Genomic DNA, 18531 nt, shown 5'->3' on the forward strand with positions numbered 1-18531 from the left:
GTCATTTCCTAATTTCTGGAGCAACTGTCCTTGCAAAGTGCGCAGTCTATTTTCCTTTAGTAAATCCACCCTATTGACTTTCCTGAACCCGTCTCTGTGAAGTGCTACCAATGAGGGGACATGGAAGACACCGGGAGGGTCTACATAACACTAAACTCTCCCTTATCACACACATCAACTTTTTTGAGATGAGAATGAGGGACCCCTATTAGCAAAAGTATGCAGGCATAGGACACACCCTCTGCCACGCCCCCAAAAGGAGAATTATGCAAAAAAAAAAAAAGATTATAAAACCCACAATTGTTTTTTTTTTTCACCACTATTATTCCTTTATATTGGTTTTTGGAATTTACAAATGCAGCAATTTAGAAATTGGGTGAAAGGTTTAGCACTGGGAGATAAAAAGTGCATTTTATATACAACTCTATAGATCAGACCAACATGAGGGACAAATGAGGAGGAAAAAGGGACAGAGGGACTTTGTTCCAAATCAGGGACAGTCCCTCCAAATCAGCGACAGCCCCTCCAAATCAGCGACAGTCCCTCCAAATCAGCGACAGCCCCTCCAAATCAGTGACAGCCCCTCCAAATCAGTGACAGCCCCTCCAAATCAGCGACAGTCCCTCCAAATCTGGGACAGTTGGGAGTTTTGCTTTACAGGAAGAGATGAAGACATTAAAATCAAATTAGAAAGTAAGTTGCAGTGACCTAAAACCACCACTAGATGTCATCATACTAACAAAAATAAATAAAGATAACCTCATGCGGTTCAATACAAGACATAGAAATACATGGAAGTGGGCGGAGCTACTACTATGTACAATATATGAGATTTTAGGTACCGGTCACATATCGTAAAGTGGGAACAAGCGATTTTTGTTGTGTGATTTTCATGTGACTCCGCGTGTCACACATTGGACAGCCCATTCACTTCAATGCATGTTTGTTACCCAAAAGAAGCTCCCGCCCCCTTTTTTTGGGCAACACAATATATAACCCAATTTTTTTGTATAATGTGAAAGATGATATTACGCCGAGTAAATAGATACCTAACATGTCACGCTTTAAAATTGTGCGCGCTCGCAGAATTGCGACAAATTACGGTACTTAAAAATCTCCATAGGCGACACTGTAAAAACATTTACAGGTTACCAGATTAGAGTTACAGAGGAGGTCTAGGGATAGAATTATTCCTCTCCCTATAACGTTTGCAGCGATACCTCACATGTGTGGTGCAAAAAACGTTTACATATGTGTGAGTGTCTTACGTTGGCACACTTCTGAGGGCAAGCATGGGGGGATGGGACACTTTACATTTTTTTCCTATTTATTCCTTACTTTTTTTTATTTTTACACTGTCCCTTTAATATATATTTACCACTTGATCGCTTTAATTGTTTTTAATATTATTATTTTATTTGTTTATTTATTTATTTTTACACTGTCCCTTTATTTATTTATTTATTTTTTTATTTATTTTATTGATCACTTGATCGCTTTAATTTTTTTTCTCTTTATATTATTCGTTTATTTTTCTTATTTGTCATCAGTTTTATTCCCATTGCAAGAAATGTAAACATCCCCTGTGATAGAAATAAGGGATGACAGGTCCTCTTTATGGAGACATCTGGGACCTCAAATCTCTCTACTTTTGAAAGGAAAAGATTACAATAAAAAAAAAGAAAAAAAGGTCTTTTTTTTTTTTTTTTTTTAAAGTTTACTTCTGCCCTAGACAGGAAGTGATGTAATGACGTCACTCCAGTCCTTCTAGAACAGATCATAGAGATGTTGGGGGACGGTCTGGTCTCTGTTCACCTCTATGGCCAGCTGTGCGAACCATCGGATTGCAGGGATACCTCACTTGTGTGGTGCGAATACTTTTACATATTATGTGTGTGTGACTTACGTATGTGTTTGCTTCTGACTAAAAGGATGGAAGGATGGGGCGCTTTTTTTTTTTTTATTATTATTTATTTATTTATTTTTACACTGCACCTTTATTTTATTTATTTATTTATTTTGATCACTCGCTCACTTTCATTTTTTTTATTATTATTTATTTTTGCTTCTTTATTTTATTTATTTTTTAATCACTTGTTCACTTTAATTTTTTTTATTATTATTTATGTTATTTTATTTGTTTTTTACACTGTCCTTTTAATTTATTTTAATTTTTTTATTACTTTTATTCCTATCGCAAGAAATGTAGACATCCCTTGTAATAGGAATAGAGGGTGGCAGGTCCTCTTTATGGAGCGGTCCGGGGTCTCTAAGACCCCTAATCTCTCCTCTACCCTTGAAAGCATCAGAAAAAAAATAAAATAAATAAAAAATAAAAACATTTCCTTTAATATCAGTGTACGGCTCCATTCACATATGTAGGAATTGGATGCATGTTGAAGTGCATCGGATTGTCATGAGGTGTGAATGAAAGCGTCTTTCTATGGATGGGGGTCACATACAGTGTGTGCGGTGCAGCGACAGTGCGAATATAAAGAGTCCTGTGCATTTTCTGAGCGCTGCGGTGCGGTTCAGATGGGAATTCCAGGCTCATTACCTTCTATGGAAATCTGAATCACATCCCAAAAAAAAAAAAAAATAGGTCACATGGCTTCAACATGGGGGGGGGGGGGTTTGGGGTGGGGGAACCTTTTTAGATCAGACCTAAGGGTCTGGCATAGACTTTTGGGGGGACCCCACACTGTTTTCTTTTTAAACTTCGGCATGGGGTTCTCCTAAAATCTGTACCTGACCCGAAAGCGCCTGATATGGATTGGGGGGGCCCAAACTGTTTTTTCATGATTTTTTGAATCTCTATCTGAATTCCTATAAAAAAAACAACAGTGTGGGGTCCCCCCCATTCCATATCAGGCCCTTTCAGGTCAGGTACAGATTTTAGGGGAACCCCATGCCAAAATCTAAAAAAAGACGACGTGGGATCCCCCCCCCAAATCCATACCAGACTCTTAGGTCTGATAAAAAAAGTCCCCCCCGCCACAAAGCACCCCCCCCCCCATATTGAGGGCATGCAGCCTGGCAGGCCAGGAAATAAGGGGGGATGAGTGTCTCCCCCCCAACCATACCAGGCCACATACCCTCAACATAGGGGGGGGTGTTTTGGGGTGGGGGAGGGGCTTTTTTTTATCAGATCTAAGGGCCTAGTACAGATTTTAAGGGGACCCCCATGCCAAACTAAAAAAAATGGTGCTTGGTCCCCCCAAATCCATACCAGACCGTTATGTCTTATAAAAAAAAGGTCCCCCCCCGCCCCTAAGCACCCCCCCCCCCATGTTGGGGGCATGTGGCCTGGTATCGTTCAGGAGGGGGGAGGGGCTCTCTCATCCCCCGTTCCTTTCCTGGCCTGCCGGGCTGCATGCTCAGATAAGGGTCTGGTATGGATTGGGGGGACCCCAAACTGTTTTTTCATGATTTTTTTATTGCCTGCAATGTTTTTTTTACTTTCAGCTGTCAGCGGGGGAGGGGGGGAGAGAGGGAAGCCCGCTGACAGCTGATGAGTCATCCGTTGATAAGGACGCGGCGTTCGTCTTCCCGGCCGCTCCCTAACAACCAGCTAATGGTGAAGATGCCGGTGGGCGCCGCCTCCAAACAGCTGATTAGGAAATTTGCAGTGACAGCGGAGGGGAAATTTGCACCCGAGGTGTGACCTTATCCTAAGTGATTGTACTGACTGGAGGGGTCAGGAAGAAGATTGCTTACAAATAATGTGTTGGTGGGGGAAGATTAGATATTAGTGTGCATGTTGGTGTTTATTGGACGCTCCCAGTGTCTGGATTGGGGAACTTTTGGGGGTTTTACAATAATTTTTCAGAGTGCCGGGAGATTTCTAAACTGCGATACATTGTGCACCCCCCTCCCCTCCCCCAACCATACACCCCATTACACACACCCCCTCCCCCAACCATACAGCCCATTACACCCCCATCGGTGATCTCTCCCCTCCCCCAACCATACACCCCATGACACCCCATCTGTGATCCCTTCTCCCTCCCCCAACCATACACCCCATGACACCCCCATCTGTGATCCCACCCCCCTCCCCCAACCATACACCCCATGACACCCCCAAATGTGATCCCACCCCCTCCCCCAACCATACACCCCATGACACCCCCATCTGTGATCCCACCCCCCTCCCCCAACCATACACCCCATGACACCCCCATCTGTGATCCCTCCCCCTCCCCTAACCATACACCCATGACACCCCCATCTGTGATCCCTTCTCCCCCAACCATACACCCCCAATGACACCCCATCTGTGATCCCTCCCCCTCCCCTCCCTCAACCATACACCCCATGTCACCCCCATCTGTGATCCCTCCCCCCCCTCCCCCAACCATACACCCCATGACACCCCCATCTGTGATCCCTGACACACAGTTATTACCGGGGATACTTTTTCAGGAAATACAAGAAATAGGTGCAAATACTCCCTCCTTCTGAATCCCCCCTTGTCTCCACCCCTTACCCAATCTCTGAAAAGCAATAAAATAGATCCCCTCCAGCCAATAACTATAGATCCCCCTCCCCCCCATCAATAATCAGGGCTTTCTCCCTGCATAGTTCCTACACCTCCAGCACTGGATGTATGTTGATACTGACTGCTGGGGAATCTGTTGTCACTGTTGGGGACCTGTTTTTGTGTGAGGGTCTATTGTTTCTGGGGGCGGATCTATTATTGCTGGGACGGGTCTACTGTTGAGGGAGATGTCTATTATTGCTGGCTGCTGGAAGGTCTATTGATGCTGGCTACTGGAAGATCTGTTGTTGCTGCTGGGGGGGGGCTAATGTTGCTGGGGTTGACCTTTTGTTGCTGGGTGCGGTGTTTTGCTGTGGGTGGTCCATTGTTGTTGTGCGGGGGATCTGTTGTTGCTAGGGTGGGGTTTATTGTTGTGTGGGGTCTATTGTTGCTGCAGGGGATCTATTGTTGCTGCAGGGGATCTATTGTTGCTGGAGTGGAGTCGGTTGTTGCTGGGGGAGTCTATTATTGTGTGGGGGGTCTATTGTTGCTGGGGGGGTCTATTATTGCTGGTGCAGGAGATCTATTTTACTGCTTTTCTTGTTATCAGTAACACATTCCCTACAAATTATTTAGCACCACAAAATGATATTTGGTTCTGTATTCTCTAAAAGGGGTGGTACTGGGAGGTGGGTAGGGGGTGAAGGCGCTCAGAGGTGGGTAGGGGGCGCAGACAAGGGGGGGACTCAGAAGGGGGGGGGGTTCCTAAACCTATTTTTTGAGGGAAAAAAAGCCCTGTCAGTAATAGACCCCCTGCAACAATAGATCCACCCAGCAACAATAGATCCCCAGGAGCCAGAAACCATAGACCCCTCCCTCAACAGTAGATCCCTCCCAGCAGCAAATATTCACCCCTCTCACCCCAGCAACAATAGATCTTTCGGTCAGTAATAGATCCCCCAGCGACCATAGATCCACCAGCATCAGAAGACCATCCAGCACACTCTAGTAACCCTTTCCATTACAAACATTGTGTGGGGGAGGGGCCAGAACTGCGTTCCCGCTGGAAAAAAGGTGATTATTACACTCCGTACTTCTTATCCTTCTTTTATATGGAAACCCCCCATGAGCAGCTCCTCCTAATTCTCTTCTCTTCCATTATTTTCTCCTTCTACCGTCCCCCTTTGTAGTGTAAATCACGGCACACCTTGTTGGCGCTCTATTAATCCTGAATAATAATAATAATGATAATAAAATGATAATAATAATAATAATTATTAAAAAAATGATAATAACAATTATGATAATAATATGAATAATAATAATTATAACATTAATAATAATAATTATGATAATCACAATAATGATAATAATAATAATAATAATAATAATGATAACAAAAATAGTAATAATAATAATATTAATATAATAATAATAATATTATTAAAAATACTAATAATAATATTAATAATGATAACAAAAATGATATTAATAATAATAATAATGATAATAACAATATAAATAGTTTTTTAGTATTTATTTAATTCATGTCGTTTATGGACAATTCAAGCTAAAAAATAAAATATTAAAAAGTTTTTTGTCTTTTAAATAATTTATGAGTGTAAATATAAACAATCATGGGGGCGTGTCTTATTCTGACATCACAAGGATCCTGAATAAGTAATCTGAGAGCTGAGCTCAGCCTCGCCCTGTGCAGACCAGTTCTAACCGAGTCCAGAGACTTTCAGTTTCGTTTCTCTTCTGCTGTCAGCGATGGCGTCTGCAGATCTGAGAGCTGAGCTGGAATGTTCCGTCTGTCTGAACATTTATACAGATCCTGTAACCCTGAGATGTGGACACAACTTCTGCGGGGTCTGTATTGATGGTGTGCTGGATACACAGGAGGAGTCTGGAGGATATTCCTGTCCTGAATGCAGAGAGAAGTTTCCGGATCGTCCTGCATTGCAGAAGAACATGAAACTACGTAACATAGCAGAGACTTTCCTGTCTGCTCAGCCAGGTCAGGAGGAGTCTGGGGTCTTCTGTACTTACTGTGTGGACTCTCCTGTACCTGCTGTTAGATCCTGTCTACACTGTGAGGTTTCTCTGTGTGATAAACACCTGAGAGTCCACAAAAAGTCCCCAGAACACATCTTATGTGACCCCACCTTGTCCATGGAGAGCAGGAAATGCTCCGTCCATAAGGAAGTGTTGAAGTATTTCTGCATTAAAGATAACACCTTTATCTGTGTGTCCTGCTGTCTGATTGGAGGACATAAAGGACATGAGATGGAGTCACTGGATGAGGCTTCTGAGAAGAAGAAGGAGACACTGAGGAATGTTCTGCAGAAACTTCTGACAAAGAGAGAGGAGACGGAGGAAAGAGTCCAGAGTCTGGAGGAGCACAGGAGGAAAGTAGAAGAAGAAGCAGCTGGTGACACCGAGAGAGTCACTGCCCTGTTTAGAGATCTCAGGAGACGTCTGGAAGACCTGGAGAAGAGAGTCCTGAGGGAGATCTCCGGGCGGGCAGAGCGGATCTCCATCTCCATCCGGGATCTGGAAATAAAGAAGGAGGAGCTGTCCAGGAAGATGGTGGACATTGAGGAGCTGTGTAACATGACGGATCCACTGACTGTCTTACAGGAATCAGACACAGGTGACTTGTGTGATACTGAGGATGGAGATAATGAGGACAGAGAGAGACATGAGAAGCTCCTCCATGATGGAGGGGGTCTGGGTGTGGCGGGGGTCTTACACACAGGTTTATCTGATATAATAAGAGAGGTAAATGTATATTTCTATATACAGGGAGCTGCAGATATATTACTGGATGGAAACACAGCTAATAATTCTCTACAGATATCAGATGACAGGAAAACTGTATCCAGGTCAGATATAGACCAGAATCACCCAGAAACACCAGAGAGATTCCAGGGTTATTCTCAGGTGATGAGCAGTCAGAGTTTCTCCTCAGGGAGACATTACTGGGATGTGGATGTCGGGGGGTCAGATTGGTGGACAGTCGGGATGTGTTACCCCAGTATAGACAGGAGAGGGGGGGAGTCACTGATTGGATATAATGAGAAGTCCTGGGTATTGGACAGGGATGATAATCAGTATTGGGTGATACATGACAGTAAAGGGACCCCCTTACCCACCAATCTCTCCAGTAACAGAGTCAGGATAGATCTGGATTATGAGGCTGGGCGGATCTCCTTTTATGATCTGTGTGACCCGATCCGACACCTCCACACCTTCACCACCACCTTCACTGAGCCCCTCCATGCTGGGTTAGGTGTATGGAGGAGAGGTAATATAAAGATATGTGGGGGGAGGGGGGAGATGTGAGAACTCCGCCCACAGTCTGGTGACATCACAGGGATGGGTGGTGAGATTGGTTCATTGATCAAAAAATGATTTTAGATAGTGACAACATCTGGGAGAGGTATGAGGGCTGTCATTGCAGGCCTTCTTCTGAAGTTAGTTACCTGGCTGTGTACTTTGTTCAAACACTGGGACACTATTGAATCCAAAGCATAGACATGACAGCCAGGGAACTAGCATTCTCAAGGAAAAAATGTAGCAATGACAACCCCCATAATTCTTGACAGATGTCCTTTTACCCCTTGCTGACCATCATCTGTATATATACGGCCCATCAGGAAGAGGTTATACCAAGGTCATGGCCGCAGAAACAGGCGATCGACTGTTTTGTAAAAGTAATCTGGGTGGCTTTACAATGACCGATCACTTTTACAGCACTGTGAAGGATCACCCCCTCCCGTCACTGCCTGCAGTGCTTCCCAGGCTCTCCCAGTCCTTCCAGGAGATCGGGACTGTGGTAAGTGGCCAGGACAGGATCACACTGAGGAGATGGAGGAACACCAGTTCTGCGATCTCCTCTGGGACGAATGAACCCAGAAGTAATAATGATTTAATCACTTCCGGTTTCAGAGCTTCTCCTCTGCCCTCTAGAGGTCAGGGGAAACATTGGAGGGTATAATAGACCCCCCGATCGCTCCATAAAGAGGACCTGTCACCTGCCAAAAGCTACCACAAGGGGGCCAACCAGTGATGGTTACTTTATTCCTCATTTTACTGTTTCTATTCACCACTTCCGGACCGCCCACCGTGTATTTACATCGCTACTTTGACGCTATATACCGGAGTTATGGTAGCAGATAGCTGCAAGATGGCCCCCACTCCACTCTATGCCCTTGGAAGACCGGAGTGACGTCACTTCCACCCTCCGACCTTAAAGGGCCCATTTTGTTTTTTTCTTGAAAAAATAAAAAATAAAAATTGACTTTTTTTATATTGCTTTTAAGTGTAAGGCCCCTTTCACACTTGTGCGACTTGTCATGTGATTTGGGACTGCAAAGTCGCATTACAAGTCGTTCTCCATTATTTCCAATGAGCCCCATTCATATCTGTGCAATTTGAAGTCGCACCAACTTCAAAGTAGTCCCTGCACTACTTTTGGCATGATTTTGATGCGTTTTGAGGAAAAGACATTATAAGCCCAGTCAAACTCGCATCAAAATTGCGGCAAAGAGTTGCGTCAAAATCACAATAAAATCGTGCGACTTTGAAGTCACACAAGTGTGAAAGGGGCCTTAATGAGAGATCTGAGGTTTTTTGACCCCAGATCTCACATTAACCACTTTAAGACCTGAAGGATTTGCCCCTTCCTTACCAGGCCAGTTTTTTGTGATTCGGCACTGCGTTACTTTAACGGACAATTGCGCGGTTGTGAGACGCTGCACCCAAATACAATTGATGTCCTTTTATTCCCACAAATAGAGCTTTCTTTTGGTGGTATTTGATCACCTCTGCGATTCTTACTTTTTGTGCTATAAACAAAAAAAGAGCGACAATTTTGAAAAAATAACAATATTTTTCTAATTTTTTTATATGAAATTCCCCCCCAAAAAATTTTTAAAATCTAAATTTTCTAACATTTTAGGCCAATTTTGTTTTCTGCTACCTATGTTTGGTAAAAAAAAAATCACAATAAGCGTATTTTGATTGGTTTGCGCAAACGTTATTGCGTTTACTAACTAAGGGAAAGATTTCTGTCATTTTTTGTGTTTTTTTTTTTAACGAGTGACGGCGGCGATCTGCGATTTTTTTTTTTTTGCGGGACTGCTACATTGCGGCGGACAGATCGGACCCTTGACTGACATTTTTGACGCTTTTGGGGTTACCAGTGACATTACTACAGTAATCAGTGCTATACATATGCACTGTTACTGTAAAAATGACACTGGCAGGGAAGGGGTTAACTTTATTGGAGATGCAGGGGTTAATGTGTCTCTAGGGACGTGTTTCTAACTGTAAAGGGGCGTGGCTTTTTGTGTAACCACAGAGATATACGATCCTACATAGCAGGACCGTATGATCTCTGCAGTTACACAAGGGAGAATGACAGGCGGCTTTGTTTACATTAGCCGCCTGCCTTTCTCCCTCTGCACCGGACGATCGCGAGTGACCGCTGGACATCGGGTCCACTGGTCACACACGCGGACTTGTTAGGGAACGAGCGGGGGCGGGAGCGCGCCTCCTGCGGCGCGCACTCACCCCCACGAGGCTCACAGGCTAGTGACGTAGTTCTATGTCACTTTGCCTGTACGGGGCTGACCGCCGCAGTAAATAGTCGTGCGGTGGTCGGCAAGCGGTTAAAAGTGGTCCAGTAGCAGATTCACCATGGGATCACTTTTATTGGAGGTGGGGGAGGTGCTTCCCCGCGTGCCGTCACTTCCATCGCTTATCGGAGAGATCGGTAGCTGTGGAAAGGATCCGATCCTGTGTACAGATGGGCAGGAAGTCGAGTGAGGGCAAGATGGACCCCACTCCACTCTATGCCCTTGGAGGACCAGAGGGACGTCACTTCCGCCCTCTGGCATTAAAAGGGCCCATTTTTTATTCTTGAAAAAAACATAAAAATTACTCTTTTTTATTTTTTTCATTGCTTTTTAGTGTAGATGTGAGGTGTGAGGTCTTTTTGACCCCAGATCTCACATTAACTACCTCCCACCCGGGCCATTGTAGATATACGGCCGGGTGGGAGTCTCGTCCTTCTGAATGGACGTTCTGGAAAGTCCTTCAGAAGGAGAGAGATCGTGCCGCCGCGGGAACGCGCAGCGGCGCAATCTCGATGTGCCTGTGTCCCTCGGACACAGAGCAACATCATTCGGCAGGAGGGCCCTGTGATTGGCCCTCCTGATCACATGACGGCTGTGTCCAATCACAGCCGTCATGTAATGTAAATAGAGCCGTTGTAACTGCTTCGATCTCTTCTCCTCCTGACAGATCCTGTCAGTGAGGAGAAGAGAAGAGGATCGGTGCTGCTGCGGGGGTGATCAGTGAGTATTTCTAATTACTCACTGATCACAGGGGGGTCTGTGCTGGTAATCAGATGATTGATTACCAGTGCAGCCTTGGGGGGGGGGGTGCCACTAAGCCACCAGAGATGCCCACCCATGACCACCAGGGATGCCCACCATGGCCACCAGGGATGGCAAGCAGGGCTCAGAGAGCCCCCCAGTGCCCTCCCTATCAGTGTTGCCCACCAATGCCATCTATCAGTGCTGCCCACCAGTGCCGTTATTGCCATCTATCAGTGCCGCCCACCAGTGCCCATTACTGCCCACCAGTGCCGCCTATCAGTGCCCATCAGTGCCCCCATCAGTGCCGATCAGTGCCCCCCATCAGTGCCGATCATTGCCGCCCAACAGTGCCACCTATCAGTGCCCATCAGTGCCCATCAGTGCCGCCAATCAGTGCCCATCAGTGCTGCCTATCAGTGCCCATCAGCGCTGCCTATCAGTGCCCACCAATGCTGCATATCAGTGCTATCTATCAGTGCCACATATCAGTGCCCATCAGTGCTGCATATCAGTGCTACCTATCAGTGCCCATCAGTGCCACCCCATCAGTGCCACCCCATCAGTGTCTCCTCATCAGTGCCTGTCAGTGCGGCATCATCAGTGCTCATCAGTGCAGCAAAAACGTATCTATTTACAAAATTTTTTAACCTAAACAAAAAACTTTTTTTTTTTTTCAAACTTTTCAGTCTTTTTTTATTTGTGCACCAAAAAAGAAAAAACCTGACGGTGATCAAATACCACCAAAAGAAAGCTCTATTTGTGGGGAAAAAATGACACAAATTTGGTTTAGGTACAGTGTTGCATGACCGCGCAATTGTCATTCAAATTGCAACAGAGCTAAAAGCTGAAAATTGGTCTGGGAAGGAAGGGGGTTTAAGTGCCCAGTATTGAGGTAGTTAAAGAGGACCTGTCCTGATTATTTCTATTACAAGGGATGTTTACATTTCTTGTAATAAGAATAAAAGTGATATATTTTTTTTTCATAGGGACAGTGTAAAAAAATAAAATAAAAGGTAAAATAAATTTAAAAAAATAATAATTTAAAGCGCCCCGTCCCTCCGAGCTCACGCGCAGAAGCGAACGAATACGCAAGTTGTGCCCACATATGTAAACGGTGTTCAAACCACACATGTGAGGTATCGCTGTGATGGTTAGAGAGAGAGCAATAATTCTATCCCCCAACCTCCTCTGTAACTCTAAGCTGGTGATCTGTAGACATTTTTAAATTGTCACCTATGGAGATTTTTAAGTACCAAAGTTTGGTATTCCACGAGCGTGCACAATTTTAAAACATTACATGTTAGGTATCAGTTTACTCTGCGTAACATCATCTTTCATATTATAGAAATTGGGCTAATTTTACTGTTTTATTATTTTTTAATTGAAAAAAGTGTATTTTTAAAAAAATAAGAAATTGCATTTGTAGGACCGCTGCGCAAATACGGTGTGACATAAAGTATTGCAACGATCTCCATTTTTATTCTCCAGGGTCTCTGCTAAAAATTATATATAATGTTTGGGGGTTCTAAATAATTTTCTAGCAAAAAATACTGATTTTATCTTGTAAGCAACAAATGTCAGAAATAGGTTTAGGTGGTCAATGCCGGCAGTTTTCAGTCCTGGAAATACACGTCTCCTTCATACAGGAGAGAATTCTGGGAAATCTCTGGCAGAAAACATGAGCAGGAATGAGTCTGCCCAATCTCCTGTTATATGATAATAGCAGACCATTAGCTGGGACTCTCCCTGGCTTGTCTTATCTTATCTCCGCTTTATCACATAATGCTGATACAAAAGTCTACATTGAAATGTAAAGTGATGTATTATTATATTATGGTGGGGGGTGATGGAGGTGCAGCACTGTCACACTTTGAATGACAATTACTCGGCCATGCAACATTGTACCCAGATGAATTTTATATTATGTCTTTTAAATAGATAAAACTTTCTTTTGGTTATATTAAATCACCTCTGCTTTTTCTATATAAGGGAAAAAAGACTAAAAATGTAAAAAAAAAAAAAAAGGTTTTTCTTAGTTTCTGTTATAAAATTTAGCAAATTGTTCAGCGCTGTCACACTTCAATAACAATTACTCAGTCATGCAACATTGTACCCAGATTAATTTTAGATAATGTCTTTTAAATAGAGCTTTCTTTTGGTTATATTTAATCACCACTGTTTATATATATATATATATGGGAAAAAAGACTAAAAATGTTGAAAAAATATGTTTTTCTTAATCACTGTTATAAAATGTATCACATTTTTTAGCGTTGTCACGCTTTGAATGACAATTACTCGGTCAGGCAGCACTGTACCCAGATGCATTTTATATAATTTCTTTTAAATAGATAGAGCTTTCTTTTGGTTATATTTTATCACCACTGTTTTTTTTTTTTTGCTTTTTTTTTTTCTTTAAAAAATAAAAAGACAAAATTTTGAAAAAAAAAAAGGTTTTTCTTAATTTCTGTTATAAAATTTTGCAATTAAATAATCTTTCTTCATAAATTTAGGCCAAAAATGTATTCTGATGAATTTCTTTGGTAAAAATAGGCCCTATTATAGTATATTATTCAGTCTTAGTAGTAGAATTATTAGTATATTATTCAGTCTTAGTAGTAGAATTATTAGTATAGTATTTAGTCTTAGTAGTATAATTATTAGTATATTATTTAGTCTTAGTAGTAGTATTATTAGTATATTATTTAGTCTATGTGAAAGTTGTAGAGTCTACAAACTATGGGATATATACGAGGGATCTTCAAAAAGTTTCCGCACTTTTATGTTTTTGTTGGAAACGGTGAGGGCAGGAGGAGTAGTCATTGGTCGTGTCTGAGAGTTTCATGTGATCCGTCTGTCTGGCAGGCCGGCTGACCTTGCAGTTTAGTATACTGTGGTGAAGATGGCTGAGAAACTTCTAAAAAAAAAAGGGCGGGAAGTTTTTGAAGAACCCTCGTATTTGAAAATTGATCAGTCCTGATGTACTGACGGCCTATCTCATTATTCTTTAGGCCTTAAAATACCAGGACAGTACAAATACCCCCCAAAATGACACATTGTTGGGAAGCAGACAGTCCAAGGTATTTAATAAGAGGCATGGCAAGTTTTTTGAAGTTGTAATTTTCTGTCACAATTTTTTTGGAAAATGGAGAAATTAAATGAAATATGTTTTTTTCTCACAAAGTTGTCACTTTAACAAGTTATTTCTCTCACAGAGCATGGGCATACTTATAATTACACCCCAAAATACATTCTACCCCAAAATACATTCTACAACTCCCAAGTAAGGGGATAACACATGTTACATAGTTACATAGTTGGTAAGGCTGAAAAAAGACACCAGTCCATCCAAATCAGCCTGTGGTGTGTGAGTGTGTGTGTGTTTATGTCAATAGTACATTGTATATCCCTGTATGTTGTGCTCATTCAGGTGCCCATCTAATAGTTTTTTTAAACTCTAAACACTCCCTGCTGATACCACTGCTTGTGGAAGAGAATTCCACATCCTTACTGCTCTGACAGTAAAGAACCCTCTACACAGTTAAAGGTTAAACCCCTTCTCCTCCAATTTTAGTGAATGGCCGCATGTCTTTTTAAATTCCCTTTCACTGAAAAGTTTTTTCCCCATGCTAGGGTCACCTAACATAGGTATATATCCCATAGTTTGTGTGAGATTTTTCACAGCTTAGATGCATGGAGGGACCCAAAATCCAAGGAGCACCTTTTGGCTTTTAAGGAGCATAAATTTTGTATCTAATTTCTTGACTACATATCATATTTCTTGAGGTACTGAAGTGCCACTACAGGAGAAACACCAAAAAAAAAGACCACATTGTGGAAAATATATTTTCTAAGAGGCATGGTGAGCCTTTTGAAAATATAATTTTTCTCTGCAAGTTTTTGGAAAATGCAGAAAGAAAATGAAAATCTTCTTTTTGCACAAAGTTGTCAATAACATATTTCTCACACACAGCATGGACATACTTAGAATTACCCGCCAAAACACTTTCTACTCCTCCCAATTATGGGGATATCACATATGTGAGACTTTTTCACAGGCAATCCACATAAAGGGTCCCAAAATCCAAGGAGTACCTTAAGGCTTTCCAAGGGCATAAATTACACATTTCCTGACTATCTATCACATTTTTGGAGGACCAGGAGAGGAAAAACACTCACAAAAGGACCCCATTTTGAAGAGTAAACACCCCAAAGCGTTTTAAGAGGCATGGTGAGTCTTTTAAAACACGTTTTTGGAAAATGCAGAAAGAAAATGAAAATATTTTTTTTAAACATAAAGTCAATTTATTATGATATTTTAGGATACAGATTCAGGATACCACATTTGAGACTTTTTCAATGTTTGAAATTATTATGTACATTGTATCTTGTTTATCACAAAAATTAACCAATTGTATCAAAACCAATGTACTGTAATGGTCCCTTCTGTATTATAAATCAGGGAATATAGCTCAGTGTAGCGTCACCTATAGCAGTCCCAGTTGCCATAAGCCAAGCAAGCCTAGCCTACTGGGGGATCAGGAACACTGTTGCTGGCTGCACTGGCTGGTGACATGGAGACTGGTGTGGTGGTGATTGGGAAACTTTTGCGGGCTGGTGGCAATGTGGTGGCAATCAGGAACACTGTTTCTAGCTACACTGATTTGGAACACTGTGACTGGCTGCACTATTAGGGCTCGTTCACACATGAGGTTGTGGGAAGGTAAAATCATGCAGTTGAGCTACTTTTTTATAACTTTTTATATACTTTTCTATAATTTTTTTGTGACCCGCTCTGTACCCCGCTCTGTGACCCGCTCTGTACCCCACTCTGCCTGAAAGCCTAGAGGTGCAGGATCAGGAAGACATTCAAAAACTCCCTTCAGAATATAGGAAGCTCCTGGCCAGCTGTTTATCTACAATGCCAGGTGGGAGGTGGTTAATAATAGTCTGGGATAGATAATAAAGGGGGGCCCCAGGCAAAAAATATGGCATAGGCTTCCCTCATAAAATACATGCTAGACGTTGGAGGGGTGGCCTGCAGAAAAGTGAGACAGGTGAATAACACCAGAGCTCTTTCCAGGGCAAAGGTAAAAGCAGCAACACCAGGACACCTACAGCTACTGCCTGTGACAGTGGAAAATGCAGGAAGGACACTGCAACTTATGGAGCTCTTCTCCATCCATAACTCAGGAGAAGACAAGATGGCACTGGTGGTCAGCATGCTCAGCAGTGGCTGTTCTCCCCTGCCCTCTAGCAGTGGCCATGCAGACTACCCGAGGAGAAGCAAAAAGGAAGGAGGACCAAATGTGAGGGGATCCCCACAACCACTGAGGTCACCCTCCACCAGCAGCCCTGAGAAAACCAAGTCAAGAGACGAGACATATTTTACACTCATGGGATAACACCAGGGTGTTATTCTGCCTGTAAGATTTTCAAACTTCTGACCAGCCTCTATCAGACACTACTCTGAAAGAGAGGCTTTTATCATGAAAAAGCTCACTACATAGTGATATGACATCCATGATGGTGAATCTTAAACAGGATATGAACTTCAACTCAATAGAGCAGCCCTGTCACATATCTGGTTGGAGGCCGAGGGGACAAAAGGGCTTTCCTTGCATCTAAGATCCAAGCAACCCTGGATACAATGACAGGGAGTGCAAGACTCATAGAAGTGTGGCTTCCATTAGGTTGGTCTGCCGAGAGCTGCTTCAGGAAGTGCCCAGCTAAGTGGTTAGGAGTTCAAAGTCTGGTGGTCAGAAGTGACTACAGGAACACAGCGAACACTTGTGGTAGAGTAGGCCTAATGCTCAGCAAGTGATATGATAACCCCCATCAAAGGAGAATGGTCAGACTGGTGGGGTGGAACTGAAGAAGCATAGTCAAGGTCGAGATCCAAGCTTGGGTCATATACGGGAGGTCAACAGGATGTGAAGCAGAAGCGTAGTCAGGAACGGAGCCAAGGTTATGTGCAGGAATCAAGAGGAGAAGGTAGGAGAGGGGTCAGGAGACAAGCCAGAGTCATACATGGTCAGTCAGAAGAGTAATTTACACAAGCCAGGGTCAGTGAGTCTGCTGACTTGGAAGAACGCTCCAGGAGGAACAATGTAAGATTTTGAGGCCTTCTGGGATAAATAGTCCCAGCAGATCCAACACTGACTCTCACAACAGCCCCACATTAAATGTCAACAGACAGTAATACACATGGTAAGACCCACTTCAGGTAATACACATGGTAAGACCCCCTTCAGGTGAAACACATGGTAAGACCCCCTTCAGGTGATACACATGGTAAGACCCCCTTTAGGTGATACACATGGTAAGACCTCCTTCAGGTAATACACATGGTAAGACCCCCTTTAGGTGATACACATGGTAAGACCCCCTTCAGGTTATACACATGGTAAGACCCCCTTCATGTAATACACATGGTAAGACCCCCTTCAGGTGATACACATGGTAAGACCCCCTTCAGGTGATACACATGGTAAGACCCCCTTCAGGTGATACACATGGTAAGACCCCCTTCAGGTGATACACATGGTAAGACCTTTATGTCAGGATCACCAGGGATTTTTTCTTTTAATTTGTTTATTAATTTTTCAAAATACCAAACATACAAATATGCATTAAAACAATTATATTTTCAATCCCTTATTTTTCCCTCCCCTCCCCCCCATCCCCTCATCCTCCTCTTCTCTTTCTCTCCACTTGGTATATTCCCTAGTCTTCTTGAACTCATTCCAATCCTTCCAGATATTTTCCCATTGTACCGTCTCTTCTTCTCCCCCATTTTTTAAATATTCCATCGTCCTTATTTTTTCTACCCTCTTAATCCAATCTCCTATATTCGGGGCTTCATCTCTCTGCCAGAACAGAGGTATCGAGCCCTTTGCAGCGTTCATTAAATATGGTATTACAGTTATTTTATATTGTTTTACTGATTTCTGTATTCCATGAAATAAACAAAACCATGGTTCTTCTGGGACCTCAATATTTGTGACCTTCTTAATTTGGGCTAGGACTTCCTTCCAATATATTTTAATTTTAGGGCAGTTCCACCAAATGTGTGCCATTGTACCAATTTCCCCACACCCCCTCCAACAATATTTGGATTTCTTCTTCTGATAACTATAGACTTTATCTGGAGTATTATACCATCTAGAGAGGCATTTATAATTCATTTCTGCTGTTTTTATGTCTACTGCGGACCCATTTATTAGCTTCAAACTTTTTCCCAAGTGAAAATCCCCCCTCTGTGCTCCCAATTCTTCTTCCCATTTTTTTTTGAACGGAGGTACAGTCGGTTTCATCTCGGACACAAGGATTTTATAGATGTTAGAGATTCTATTTTTACTCCCTTCCGAAACACACATTTTCTCGAAGGGCAGTAATTCCGCTTCTGTTCTCAATGGTTTCGGTAACGACGCCACAAAGTGTTGCAACTGACTGTATCTCCACTCATCTACTTTCCATCCTTTCTTTTGAAGTACATTTATTGTGTGCATTTTATTTTTATCCAAAATATCTTTTAATCTTATATCCTCCCCTCCCCTCCAATTACCCCATATTTTTCCTTGTCCTGGTAAGAAAAAACTTGTGTCTTTTAATGGGATTAATGGTGAGTTATATTCCCGTTTTTCTTTTTTGTGATTTAAA

The 18531-nt window shown here is 42.7% G+C and overlaps 1 protein-coding gene across 1 annotated transcript in view; it reads left to right on the forward strand.

Annotated features, from left to right (window-relative positions):
• The window catches only part of LOC309553082 (uncharacterized protein), a gene marked incomplete at both ends in the record, with an annotated part of 31300 nt that extends 23414 nt beyond the window's left edge, over positions 1 to 7886 (forward strand). The window contains 2 exon segments of the mRNA XM_082253981.1: positions 6219 to 7816; positions 7818 to 7886. Of these exon segments, the coding sequence (XP_082110107.1) occupies positions 6219 to 7816; positions 7818 to 7886 (1667 nt within the window).
• Between the last annotated feature and the right edge of the window lie 10645 nt (positions 7887 to 18531).

This window comes from Pelophylax lessonae (assembly GCF_965119305.1).
Source record: "Pelophylax lessonae genome assembly, chromosome: 4".
Lineage (NCBI taxonomy): Eukaryota > Metazoa > Chordata > Amphibia > Anura > Ranidae > Pelophylax > Pelophylax lessonae.